This window comes from Cebus imitator, unplaced genomic scaffold (assembly GCF_001604975.1).
Source record: "Cebus imitator isolate Cc_AM_T3 unplaced genomic scaffold, Cebus_imitator-1.0 Scaffold170, whole genome shotgun sequence".
Taxonomy (NCBI): Eukaryota; Metazoa; Chordata; class Mammalia; order Primates; family Cebidae; genus Cebus; species Cebus imitator.
In genome coordinates, this window is record NW_016107485.1 from 4321393 (window position 1) to 4334128 (window position 12736).

The 12736-nt window shown below is 55.2% G+C and overlaps 1 protein-coding gene across 6 annotated transcripts in view; it reads left to right on the forward strand.

Annotated features, from left to right (window-relative positions):
* Positions 1 to 234: 234 nt before the first annotated feature.
* Positions 235 to 12736, forward strand: part of CBX7 (chromobox 7) — a 21850-nt gene continuing 9348 nt past the window's right edge. For 3 of the 6 annotated variants that reach the window (XM_017544586.2, XM_037744379.1, XM_037744381.1), the window contains exons 1-3: positions 235 to 529; positions 4031 to 4074; positions 11464 to 11529. In XM_017544586.2, coding sequence (XP_017400075.1) covers positions 461 to 529; positions 4031 to 4074; positions 11464 to 11529 — 179 coding nt within the window. In that variant the 5' untranslated portion in view covers positions 235 to 460. Of the gene's footprint in view, positions 530 to 4030; positions 4075 to 11463; positions 11554 to 12736 lie in introns of all 6 variants that reach the window. The other 3 variants (XM_017544585.2, XM_017544584.2, XM_017544590.2) reach the window with 3 other exon arrangements.

A 12736-nucleotide genomic window follows, 5' to 3' on the forward strand; every position in this document is an offset into this window, starting at 1 on the left:
TGCCCGAGCACCACAGCGAGAGGCGACGCGCGAGCCTCCGCCCCGCCCCAGCCGGCGCCGGTAACAAATAAGTCCCGCTTTCCGGCGCACGCGGAGCGCCGTCCAATAGCAACCCCGGGGGCGGACCCCGGGGCGGGGCTACGACGGAGGAGGGCCCAGATTCGGGGGCGGGGCTGACCCGCAGGGCGCGAGCAGAGCCCAGCAGCCGGCCCGCGCGCTCCTGCCCCGCCCCCTCCTTGCGCGCGCTCGCTCGCTGGCGCCGCTGAAAACGTTGCGCAGGTTCAAAAATGGAACGTCGGCGGCGTGAGGGAGCGCGAGGGGGTGTGCGCGCGTGCGCGCGCGCGTGCGCGCCCGGGCGAGGGTGACGGGGACCCCGCCAGCCCCAGCATCGCGCGCCGCAGCCGCGGCCCCGCAGCTCCGCCCCCGGCCCGGCCCCGGGCCCGCTCCCCTGCCGCCCCGCATGGAGCTGTCAGCAATCGGCGAGCAGGTGTTCGCCGTGGAGAGCATCCGGAAGAAGCGTGTGCGGAAGGTGAGGCTGCCCGGGGGCGGCTCCCAGGACCCCGGTGGGGTCCCTCCCGTCCCCAGCACCGCTCCCTCCACGCTGGGGCTGAGGGGGAAAGCGGGGCGCGGGGGCGCCTGCAGCCCAGCGCTGCTGGGCCCGTCTCCCTAGTCCGTGCCTCAGTTTCCCTGCCACCGTGTAGGGCGAGTAGAATAAAAGTTGTCTCTCCAGGATGCTAGGGGTGGCCGAGCCCGCCTGAGCTGGAGATTAGGATCGACATAGGGATCCTGAGCACCATCCCGCCCTGCTCCCCTTTTATTGTAAATATGGGGAGACTGAGGCCCAAGTTGAAAGGACTTGCCTAGCTCGTTAGCGTCAGAGCTGACTCTTGAACTCGGGACTCTGGACGCTTGGCACCAAGTCCTTTCGAGTTGTAAGTGGAGCTTTGGAAGAGTCTCCTCCGGCCTCAGAAGTTTTCCTGCTGGACTTTGGCCTTTTCTGATTCCGTCGCCTCTACCCCCACCTGAGCACATCCCTCTTCCCCGCCCCAACCCCACCTCAACTCCTAGTCCGGGCCAGGGCTCAGAAGCCCGCCCCCTGCGCGGGGGCATCCCCTAGGCTGCTTATCCCATCTGCCTTCTCCTTCAAAACATACACTCTGCAATTTAAGGAGGCGTCTGATCTGCTGGTTTCAGAACCCCACACGTGGGGCTGGACGTTGTCCCGGCCTGGTGTCTACACCTCCTGTGCACTTGTTTGGCAAGGGGGCGCGCCCAAGGCTGGAGGTTAGGCTTGGGGAGAAGTTCCTCTTCTGGTACTCACTACTGTCCTTCCTTTGTCTCCTTCTCCCTGCAGCCCTTTGGGAGGCTCCAGGAGGACTGGGAGGGGCCCTAGGGGGTTACCTCCTCCCATTTAACAGAGACAAAAACTGAGGCTCAGGCAGAAGTGACCTGCTGAAGGTCACTCAGCGAGTCAGAGAGGTAGAGCAGGAGCTCAGCTGGGCTGATTGCCAGCCCATCTTCTTTCTCCATAGGGAAATCTCAGTCCTGGCATCTTGGGCCAAGGGTGAAGGTCAAGGTGGTCAGGAGCATCGTTTCTTCCTCCAGCTCTGCTTGGGGTTCTACTCTTCTGATTGAGGCAGCTGTTCCTCCTTCTCTTCCTTTTTCCTGGGGTTTCCTCGACTTAAAAGAGAATTAATTTATTCCACAAAGCTCAGTGCTTTTCATGCTGTGTAGCCCGAAGCAGGTACAGCACTGACCCCCTCTATGATGGGGCTCACAGGGTAGCACAAGAGATCGAGACTGCCATTTCTTCGGCCAGTTATTCAAAATATTTATTGAGGATCTATCATGTACCAGGCACCAGTCTAAGCAAGCCCCAGTGATCCATCCCTTCCCTCTGGGAGCTGGCATTCTGCAGAGGCGGCACACAGTGAATGAGGAGATACAGACAGATGCCTTCAGATGGAGCTGTGTGCTCTGCAGAAATAGAACTGCAAGATGCTTGTGGAGACAGCATGGGAGAGGGTTGCCAGGGAAAGCCTCTGAGGAGGTATCATATCTTGGTCTTAAAGTTCTGGCATGGAGGGGCTTCACTCACTGAATTGTTGTACCTGAGCGAGTTAAGGAATGCACCACACTTTGAGATTGAATTATGAGTCCTTTATTATGCCAGCGACCGAGAGGCGGCTAATGCCCAAAATTCTCTCGGCCCCTAAGAAAAAATTGGGTGGTCTTTTATACCCTAATTTTAAAAGGGAGAAGGAACCTAGCTGAAGCAAATTTTTCACAGAAACAGAGTAAGCAAAAAGTTAAAAGATAAACTAGTGTATTTTTTTGTTTAATCTCTAAAAGAGTCCAATGAGGTTAATACTATTATTGTTATTCCAATTTAAAGGTGAAGAAATTGAGTCACCAGGGGTTGAATAACTTGCTCAGACTTCCATAGCCATAAGAAATGGAGCATAGGTTATATCTCAGATTTTCCTAATTCCAACCTGTGAGTTTAGAAAACATGAACACATTTTTAAGAAACAAATTAATAACTACAATCTGAACATGCAGAGATTTTTATATATTTTGATATATCTCATCCTCCCAATGTATTTCCTATGCGTAATACATTTTCTATTTCTTACCAATTTGGGGATTATACTATGTTACTATATGTTGTTTGGCAATCTACTTTTTAGATTTATTAATAAATTAATATTTTATGTGATTCAAAAAAAAAAAGATAAACTAGTACTTGAGAAATAAAACAGTGCCAGGTGCAAGGGGTAAAGCTGTCATGAAAGTCATACAACATAGATAATGGGGGCTCTGGGCACTCGACAGCACCTGCATTCCCAGGCTCTGCTGGTACCACTTAACACGGCCTCTTATCAGCAAATGCATTCCTGGAGGTGCCCAGTGTCAGCCTGCCCCAGCTACGTACTACAGTTACATACTTAATGGTGGGAAAATAACTAAAATGAAGATGCTAAGATGGAGTCTGTCCGGCTCAAGAAGCTAACATGAAGCCTGAACAGCTCTCAGTCTGAGAAAGAGAGAGTCAGTTTTAGCTGGCAGAAAGCAGGTTGTCACAGAATGGGGTTGGACTGTCCACTTTTTTTTTTCTGGCATCAAGGCCTCTATCATGCAGGCTGGAGTACAGCGGCATGAACATGGCTTACCGCAGCCTCAACTTCCCTGGGTCAAACAATCCTCTTGCCTCGGACGATCCTTTTGTGTAGGTGGGACCACAGACAAATGCCACCATGCCCGACTAATTTCCTTTTTTCAGAGGTGGGGGTCACCATGTTGCCCAGGCTGGTCTCAAACTCCTTCCTGGGCTCAAGCGATCTTCTAGCCTCAGCCTCCCAAAGTGTTGGGGTGACAGGCATGAGCCACCATAACTGTAAAGTTTCAAATGGCTGTACTTTCTAATAACTGAAGGGCTGACCATCCCTTCTGAAGGTGGAGAGTTTGCCAGTCTTCTACGGGGTCTTGCCAGGGTCTTTTGAGTTAAAGGTCCTCAAGTCACTGGCCCATTGCCTCTGAGCCAGAGGCAGCCTCTCAAAGACTGAGAGGAGACTCAGCAGATGGGGTAGGAGCATGGGGAACATCCCAGAGAGGAACGTTCTCGGATTGGAGACTCTTCCAATCTAAAAAAGAAAGTAAGCGTTCCGACCTGTGCACTGGGGCTCCAGACACTGTGGGGCTTTGGCCACGCACACACACCTCCCTGCAGTCCCAGTTCCCCACAGGTGACATGAGCTCTGGGCTTGGCCTTGGGAGTCTCAGAGGTGTTTGGGGCCAGATGCATTCCTGTGCTGTCGTAGGGAGGGCAGTGTGGGGTGATCATGCAGCAGCCATGGTGATATGGGTTGGCGAGGATCTGGTGGATGGTCCCTGGATTGTGTTTGCATGTTGGGGGACATCTGTCTGCAGAGGGGATTTGGAGCTGGGATCCTTTGGGCCTTAACTGTCCTTCCGAGTGGCTGTAGGGACAACTCTCAGACTCACTGTGTCTGCTTTTCTCTCTTCTCAGGGTAAAGTCGAGTATCTGGTGAAGTGGAAAGGATGGCCCCCAAAGTAAGCTCCTTCGTGTGTATCTGTCTGTCTGTCTGTCTACCCATGCATTCCTCCACCTGCCTTTTGCCCCCTCCCCTGCCTAGCTATTAGCTTCAGCTGCTCTTGTAACTGAACAGCTGACCTTGATTTACTCATCATCTTCTCTGGGCCTCAGTTTCCCCTTGGACCACAGGAGGGTCAAGGTGGGTCTCCAATGTCTGCCCTCGCGCTGCCTTGCACAGTGTTGAGCGCCTCTGCTGGCTGGAGCGTGTCCTCTCCCTCTTGCCCTCCCTCTGGCTTTTCTTGGCAACTGGGAGGTGAAGGCCCAGCATCTAGGCTACTGGAGAGGGCTGCGGGACAGGAGGAGGGGCCCCCAGCCACTTTAAGTACAGTGCTGCGTGAGTCCTCAGTGCTCTGTGGCCAAGGGCAGAGCCTGAATCCCCCTCGCCCCAGGACAGCACTTTCCAGTCTACGGAGCAGGCTCCCATACAGCTTTGTAAGGCAGATGTGATCAAGCTCTCTCAAGGTGAGGAAACAGGCTCAGAGAGGGTAAGCAGCTTGCCTTAGGTCACACAGCAAGTGGAGGCAGAGCTGGGACTTGAACTAGGCCTTCTCCTTTTCAGGTGCCTCCTCTGTGCCTTCCCAGTCTCAGAGCTGGGGAGCAGGGAGCTGCATCTAAGACCTCCCAGCTGCTCCACCTCCCCTGCTGAGGCCCTACCAGGAACCCACCAATGCCTTCTAGCAGGGCATTGTTGGGAGGGGAGGGAATGAGCTAGTCATGGAGCCTCCCCATTGGTCTGTGGGTGCCCCACCCCCGGCCCCACCTCCTGGAAGCTGACTCCTGGGAACCCCCTCTGCCCAGGGCCTCTGCTGCCAGGGACAGGGACTCTCTGCAGTGCTGGTGGGGGCTGACCTGGTGTGGAGTCCTGTGGCCATTCTGCGGTGATGGTGGGGAGACACAGAAGAGAGGAAGACAGCCCGCAGTGCCTCAGCTCCCTCTCTGCAAAATGGGTTAAGAAACCCAGGCCCTGTACTCGTCTCACAGGCCTGGTGGCCCTGTGGGATAAAAGGCCTGGACACATGTTCTGGGTGACCTGTGGGTATCCTGATGATGAGGTTTGGCAGGCAGAGAATACACTCCACCCCTCAAGCCAACCCCCACTCCTGTTCTCCCTTCCCAAATATTCTGAGGGCCGAAGGAAGACCCCCCGCCCCCAGGGCTGCTTAAAGGTGGGCTTCCTGCCTGGGTGAAGGAGGCAGCAAAGGGAGCAATGATGCCCAGAGTGGGCAGCAGGAACACCACCTCCCTGGGCACGCACAGCCCTGCCTCTCACTCTGCACTGGGAAGGTGAGGCATCACAGCCATGGTCACCAGTTGTCAGCCTTCAGGATGCTGTTGGCTATTTTTCCTCCTCTGGAGACTCCACTCTTTGGAAGATTTTCTTCTGTAAGCAGAGGCCCTTATGAATGAAAAGTTCCTTCCCCCACTTTCATTGATCCTGGATGAGAATCCATCTGCCCACTGCAGCTCATCAGGAGGGAAGGAACCAGGCTCTCAGAGCAAAGGCCCTCGATGCTTCTGTTGCACGGTACCCCTGGCCCAGGGTCCCATTTGTTTCTTAACATGCTGAGGCCACCAGATGGGCCCTCTTGACTGCCTTGTCACCCCCCTCCACTTTGATCCTGGGTTTTAGGTCTGGCTGCCCACCTGACAGCCATGAGCCCTAGGGCAGGGGCCCACCATGGCTGGGTCTCCGCTTGCTCATCTTCAGATTGGGATAGCGAAGTCTCTTTTGCAGGCTTCTGTGAGGGTGAGATGGTGGATGTAAGTTAGCAAATGCGTGCTCAGCTCAGTACAAGCGCTTTAGTAAACATTTGGTTTTAAGACTAAGTTAGATAGATAACATAGTTCTTTTTGTTTTTCCCAGTCAGGAAAGGGACCTAGGGGATTCCATTCTTCTTAGGAGCTCAAAATATCCTTAGAAATCATTTAGGCCAGTCCTCTCATTTTTCAGATGGGGAAACTGAGGCCCAGAGACGGGTGGTCCTTACAAGAATATAACTGCCAACCCCATGCCCTATGGTGCCCACTTCATGCCTTGCACAGCATCACCACAGTCTGGGTGTGAGGCAAATACAGCTGCTAATCATCCCCACCTCACTTGGGAGGTGGAAACAGAAGGTCATGCTGGGGAGAAGCAGGGGAGCCAGCTCTGTCTTCCCCTCCTCAGGGGGCCTTGCTTGGAGAAAAAGCTGAGGAGGGTGGGGAGGTGGGGAGTAGGCAGGCTGTATCCTCCAGGCCTGGGAGCCTTGACTGGGCAGTGCCAGCCTGGGTGGGGGGAGTCATTCTCCTGCTCAGCAGCTGCCCTCTGGGTGGGGAGACATATTCCTCTCAGTAACAGGAACCATGATTTAAGTGGACACTGTGGGACAGGCATGGTGGCTCCAGCCTGTAATCCCAGCACTTTGGGAGGCTGAAGCAGGTGGATCACGTGAGGTCAGGAGTTCAAGACCAGCCTGGCCAACATGGCAAAAACCCCATCTCTACCAAAAGTATAAAAAATTAGCCAGGCATGGTGGCACATGCCCGGTAATTGCAGCTACTCTGGTGGCTGAGGCAGGAGAGTCACTTGAACCTGGCAGGCGGAGGTTGCAGTGAGCCAAGATTGCACCACTGCACTACAGCCTGAAGGACACAGCAAGACTCCATACCTCCCCAAACCCCCCAAAAAAGTGGATGCTCTGTGCAAGGCCCAGGCTAAGCCACTACATGCCTTGCCTGTTTTGTCTCCTCAGCGTGGCAGAGGGGCTCTCTTGCTTCTGGAAAGCACAGCAAATGGCACAGGGAGGGGCTGGTGCACGAGGCAGGGAATGTTACATGGTCAGGTACAGGTGCCGGCTGTGCCTGAGGCCTCCGGATATGATTTCAGCCTGTCTAGGATCCTGCTGCTCCCCCTTCCAGAATGTCTTCCTTTCTTCCCAACTTGTGAACGGTTCTCCATCTTTTTGGAAGAACTGGCTCTGTGGAGTTTTAGGAATGATATCAGTGGTCACAGCCATGGCCAGGCTGTCAGAGAATAAGCCCCTATTGTAAATCAGGCGTTGGCTCATTGAACCAATCATAGCAACCCATTTTACAGATGGAGAGACAGAGCCTACAACAGAGAAGAGGCCTTGCCCAGGGTCATGGAGCTGGGATGATGTCAACTAAGGGCTGCCTGGCCCCAGGGCTTGGGGGCCTACCCCTCTGATGCACAGCAAGCTCCACTAGAGGTGACCAGGACTCTTGTCTACTGGCCTTTTGGCCAGTTCAGTGGGAAGTGCTGAGGCTTTCCGCCTCTGAACTCTAGTTGTGATTTACAGCTGAGTGACCCAGGGCAAAGCCCTCAGCCTCTCTGTGCCTCAATTTCCCCACCTATGAAAGAGGCCCTAACCTCATGGGGCCCTGCTGAAGACTGCCTGACACAAGATAAGATTTATTAATACCCTGCCAGGGCAGAATGGGAGCTAGGGCTGTCTCTACCGAGACTGAGGAGCCTGGAGTTAGGGGCCGAGACTTTTCCGCCGCCTGGGTTTTTCATTGATTTCACTCAGGCTTATTTGCCTTCACTGTGTACCACGCTGATGGAAATGTTTTACATGGCTTAATACATCTAATCTTCACCACATCCCTAAACGGCTAGGATTACTGGTGGGCCTACTTTAGAATGAGGCCCCAGAGCAGTGGAGTCACTTGAACGACGCTGCACCCTGCAGTGTGAACCGGAGCCCATGGTGTTTCTCATAAGGGGCAGCTTTCAGCTGGAGTGGGGACTGGAGCTTGGGGGTTGGCCTGGCTCTGTAGGGTTTCGGGGTGCTTCCATCTGCCCCCAAGGCCGCCTGCGTCACAGCTCAGCAGCGCCCCCTAAGCCCCGCTCCCCCGCGCCCCCCGGGAAAGGCCGGCTGGGGTCGGGGGTCCTGCACCCGCTGCGCCCCTTCCCACTCACGCCCTCACTCTAGCGTAGCAAGCCCGGCGCGGCTGGGCTCCGGCGAGACCGCCGGGGCTTGTTTACCGGGCGTGGGGCGGGGTGGGGCGGTCACGTGGCCGTGTTTATCTCGGAGCCGGCGCGCTCCGTCCCTGTCCCCGCCCCCGCCCCCATGGTTTGCCGGTAATCCTGGCATGCGCCCCGCCCCGTGCGTGCGCGCGGCCGCGGGCTGCGGGGGCGGGCCCTGGGCGCTGCGCCCCCTCCCGCTGTGCGCTCGGTTCTCACCGGCGCCGCTAGCCCAATGCAGTCCCCGCGGTCCCCCCGTGTCCACACCGCCGTCTGCTCACCCCAGGCAACGTGCGTGTCCCCAGAGCCCTGGCTCCTTTCCACCCTCTCTCCCCTGGTGTGGGAAGGGTGTCCTGGGACGTACGAGAGCCCGCTCTCCTCCAGATCACCCAAAGGTCTCCGGTGATCGTAGGGTCTAATCCCTTCGATCCGCCGTGCCCACGCTGGTGGCACGCTCCTGGGCTGCTGGCACCTGGCTCTTCGGAAGCGTGTTCCCCGCGGCGCCTCCGGGCTCCTGCACTGCGGAGGGCGCGGCGCGGCGTCCCCTTTACCGGCTGGGTCCAAGCGGTTAACACGCTGGTGCTGCCGCTGCTCTCGCCCCCAACTTGGGGCTGCACCCAGCTGCCAAGTGCGATGGACCGTGTTACCTCAGACCCCGCTGCCTGAGCTGGCTACCACCCCTTCCTCCAGCCGAGCCTTCCGGGGCACCCGGAGGCGGCACAACCGGGGGTCCCAGACGTGGTGGCCTAGGAGGAGCCTGAAGGCAGAGAGTGGCCACTGACTGGCTCAATGACCCTGGCTGGCTGGCCAACCTCCTTGTCTCAGTTTCTCCATCTGTAAAATGGGGGTAAGAACTAAGCACCTACCTCACTAGCACCTTTTGAGGATGGGCGCGGTCCCCGCCGCACCTGCTGTTACTGTGTGGTCGTTATTCTTGAGATGAGAAAACAAGTTCAGAAAAGGGTAGGGACCTGCCAGGATCCACACCGCGGGGACCTCAGCAAGCCATGGGCAGGGCGGTGCGTATGCTGTAGAGAGGCTGAAACCCGCTATCAGGAGGAGCACAGAATTCCCCTTCCTACCAGTTGGAGCTGAGGAGATTCAGCCTTTTCCGGGGGGGAGGAAAGGTTAGAGTGGCTGCCAGCCTCTGGTGGCTTCTGTTGTAGTTTCGCTTTCAGCATTTCTGTAGGGGCTCCCCAGCCCTTCCCAGAGCCCCGGGAGGGCCTGAGCGGGCCACTTTGCAGGGCTCTGCCGGCCAGGGTATCTCGTGGTCCAACCGTGATTATGGCCAGGGCTTGGCGTGGCTGTAAGGAGATCGGAGGAGGGGCAGGCAAGTCCCGCTGGCAGTGGGACAGCATGGGAGGGATGTCAGGGAAGGCTACAAAGACCTGGCTCTTAAGGGTCCACTAGGAGTTGACTAGACTGATGGGGACACCCACAGGGAGGGAGGGCCGGCTGGCAGGGGGCACATGGCAAGGGGCGATCCCGGCTCAGGGCTTCACTGTGAGCCCACAGAGTCCTGACACTTAAGTGGGTATGCCAGAGTGTTAGAGGAAGCAAGGAGGCGAGCATCCTGTCCTTATGCAGCTTTTCGGTACTGAGCTAGCGTTAGGTAGTTCCCAGGATGACGTGAGGTAGAGGCCTCAGCTCTAGGTCCTGGGAGGCATCAGAGCAGGGGCTCTCCCAGGCTCCTTCTGCCTTTTAACCCCTTGCTGACACCCATTGCCTTCCATCTTACCTAGCAGAGCCTCTGGGCAGGACTACAGAGCATCGCTTTGCTTTTGTCTGCGTATATTTTATACACAGTCATGAGTAGCTTAATGACAGGGATATACGTTTTGAGAAATGCATTGTTAGGTGATTTCATTGTGTGAATGTCATAGAGTGACCTTACCCACGCCTAAATGGCACAACCCGCTCCACACCTAGGCTGTGTGGTAGAGCCTGCGGTGCCTAGGCTACAAGCCTGCACAGCATATGACTGTACTGAATGCATCCAAACATAGAAAAGGTACAGGAAGAACGCAGCGTAAAAGAAAAAACTTGGGTCACCTTCTAGAGCACTTCCCAGGAACGGAGTTTGCAAGGCTGGAAGTTGCTCTGTTACCCAGATACATGCCACTCACTGTCAGTGAGTGAAATATGAAGACCTAGGCTGTTGTAAACATTGTACATTTATGCTACACTGATACAGAAATTTTTTTATTTTCTTTGTTTTTTTTTTTTTTTTTTTTTTTAGAGACAGAGTCTTACTCTGTCACCAGGTGCCAGGCTGGAGTGCAGTGGCGCGATCTCGATCTCTGCTCACTGCAACCTCCACCTCCCGGGTTCAAGCAATTCTCCTGCCTCAGCCTCCCGAATAGTTGAGACTACAGGCGTACGCTACCACGCCCAGCTAATTTTTGTATTTTTGGTAGAAACGGGGTTTCACCATCTCTTGGATGGTCTCGATCTCTTGACCTTGTGATCCACCTACCTCGGCCTCCCAAAGTGCTGGGATTACAGGCGTGAGCCACCGAGCCCAGCCCAGAAATGTTTTTCTTTAATAATAAATTAATTTAGGCTGGGCACGGTGGCTCACGCCTGTAATCCCAGCACTTTGGGAAGCCCAGGTGGGTGGATCACCTGAGGTTGAGAGTTCAGGCCTAGCCTGGCCAACATAGTGAAACCCGTCTCTACTAAAAATGCAAAAATCAGCCAGGCGTGGTGGAGTGTGCCTGTAATCCCAGCTACTCAGGGGGGCCAAGGCAGGAGAATCTCTTGAACCCGGGAGGCGGAGGTTGCAGTGAGCCGAGATTGTACCACTGCACTCCAGCCTAGGTGACAAGAGCAAGACCTTGTCTCAAAAAAAATAAAATAAAAAATAAATTAACCTGAGCTTATGGTAACTTTTTTACTTTATAAACTTAACTTTTTATCTCTTTCTGTAGTAACACTTACCTTAAAACACAAACATGTACAGTCGTACAAAATATTTGCTTTATATTCTATAAGCTTTCATCTATTAAAAAAGTTAGTTTCTTTTTTAAAGCTTTTTTAAAATTAAAAAAAATTAATTTTTATTTTTTTGAGACAAAGTCTCATTCTGCTGCCCAGGTTGAGTGCAGTGGCGTGATCTCAGCTCACTGCAACCTCTGCCCCTTGGGTTTATGCAGTTCTCCTGTCTCAGCCTCCTGAGTAGCTGGGATTACAGGCGCCACCACCACGCCCAGCTAATTTTTGTATTTTTAGTAGAGACAGGGTTTTGCCTTGTTGGCCAGGCTGGTCTCAATCTCCCAACCTCAGGTGATCTGCCTGCCTTGGCCTCCCAAAGTGCTTGGATTACAGGCGTGAGCCACCGTGCCTAGCCCCGACTCTGACCGTTCATTCCTCTTCCCAGGTACAGCACGTGGGAGCCAGAAGAGCACATCTTGGACCCCCGCCTTGTCATGGCCTACGAGGAGAAGTACGGTGTCCTCGGCGCTGCCGGGTGGGACTTAGGGCCGGCTTGAAGGCTTCCTAGGAGCCTGCTGCTGGCTTGGCAGGAGTTCTTGGGGCAGGGTGGGGGTGTCCGATGGGGTAGGCCTGCCTGGTCTGCAGCTGGGTGAAAGTGGTGAGCACCAAGTCCCAGGGCAATTGAGGACCCTGGGTCCCTTTCCTATCATGGGGTGCTTTTGGTCACTTCCTTTACCCACCCAGGCCTCAGTCCCTCTGCTTTAAAATGGGCCACCCTGAAGAACACTGATTTTGCCAGGGTGAAACCTTAGAGGGGCCCGTAAGAGGTTTCCGTTCCAGTGAAGAATGTGAAAACGCTTCACAGATCTCCCCAGTGTGCACTGCTGGTGGTGCTGGAGTGACAGGTCAGAGACAGCGTCTCTAGAGGACCTCTTAGGGCCAGAAGGAGCGTCTGATCAAGCTCAAGGAAGGCTGGGCAGGAGCGTGGCCTTTGGGGCTGGTATTTCTGAGTTCTGGCCTATCTCCCTGCCGCCTCCTGTCCAAGTGGCCTGGGCACAGTCAGTCTCCCACCTCTGCCAGAGCCCCCCAGGGATTCCGAGCATGCCCTGACTGTTCCATGTGCCCTGTTTGGCCGCCCTCCCTGCCAGCAGGCAACCCAGGTCCCCTGCCTCTCCCAGCCCGCCTGTCTTGTGCGGCGTGGGACCATTTCATTTGTGTTTGGCCACTATGGCAACCTCCTGAGGCAGGGATGAGGGTCTTGTTTGACAGAGAAGGAAACTGAGGCTCGAGGAGTCCAGGAGCCTCATAGCAAGGACCTGGCCAGGGCTCCCGCCTCCACGTAGGGGCTTTTCACTGCCCCTTGTTGCTGGGTTCTCATGGCTCCTCCCCCAGGAGGTTTCCTGCCGTGGATTCAAAGGGCAAATTTCATTGTTCTTTCCTTTAAAAATCGGTGTCCGGCCAGGCACGGTGGCTCACACCTGTAATCCCAGCACACTGGGAGGCCAAGGTGGGTGGATCACCTGAGGTCAGGAGATTGAAACCATCCTGGCCAACACGGTGAAACCCTGTCTCTACTAAAAATACAAAAATTAGCTGGGCATGGTGGTGGATGCCTGTAATCCCAGCTACCTGGGAGGCTGAGGCAGGAGAATTGCTTGAACCCAGGAGGTGGAGGTTGCAGTGAGCAGAGATCCTGCCATTGCACTCCAGCCTGGGTG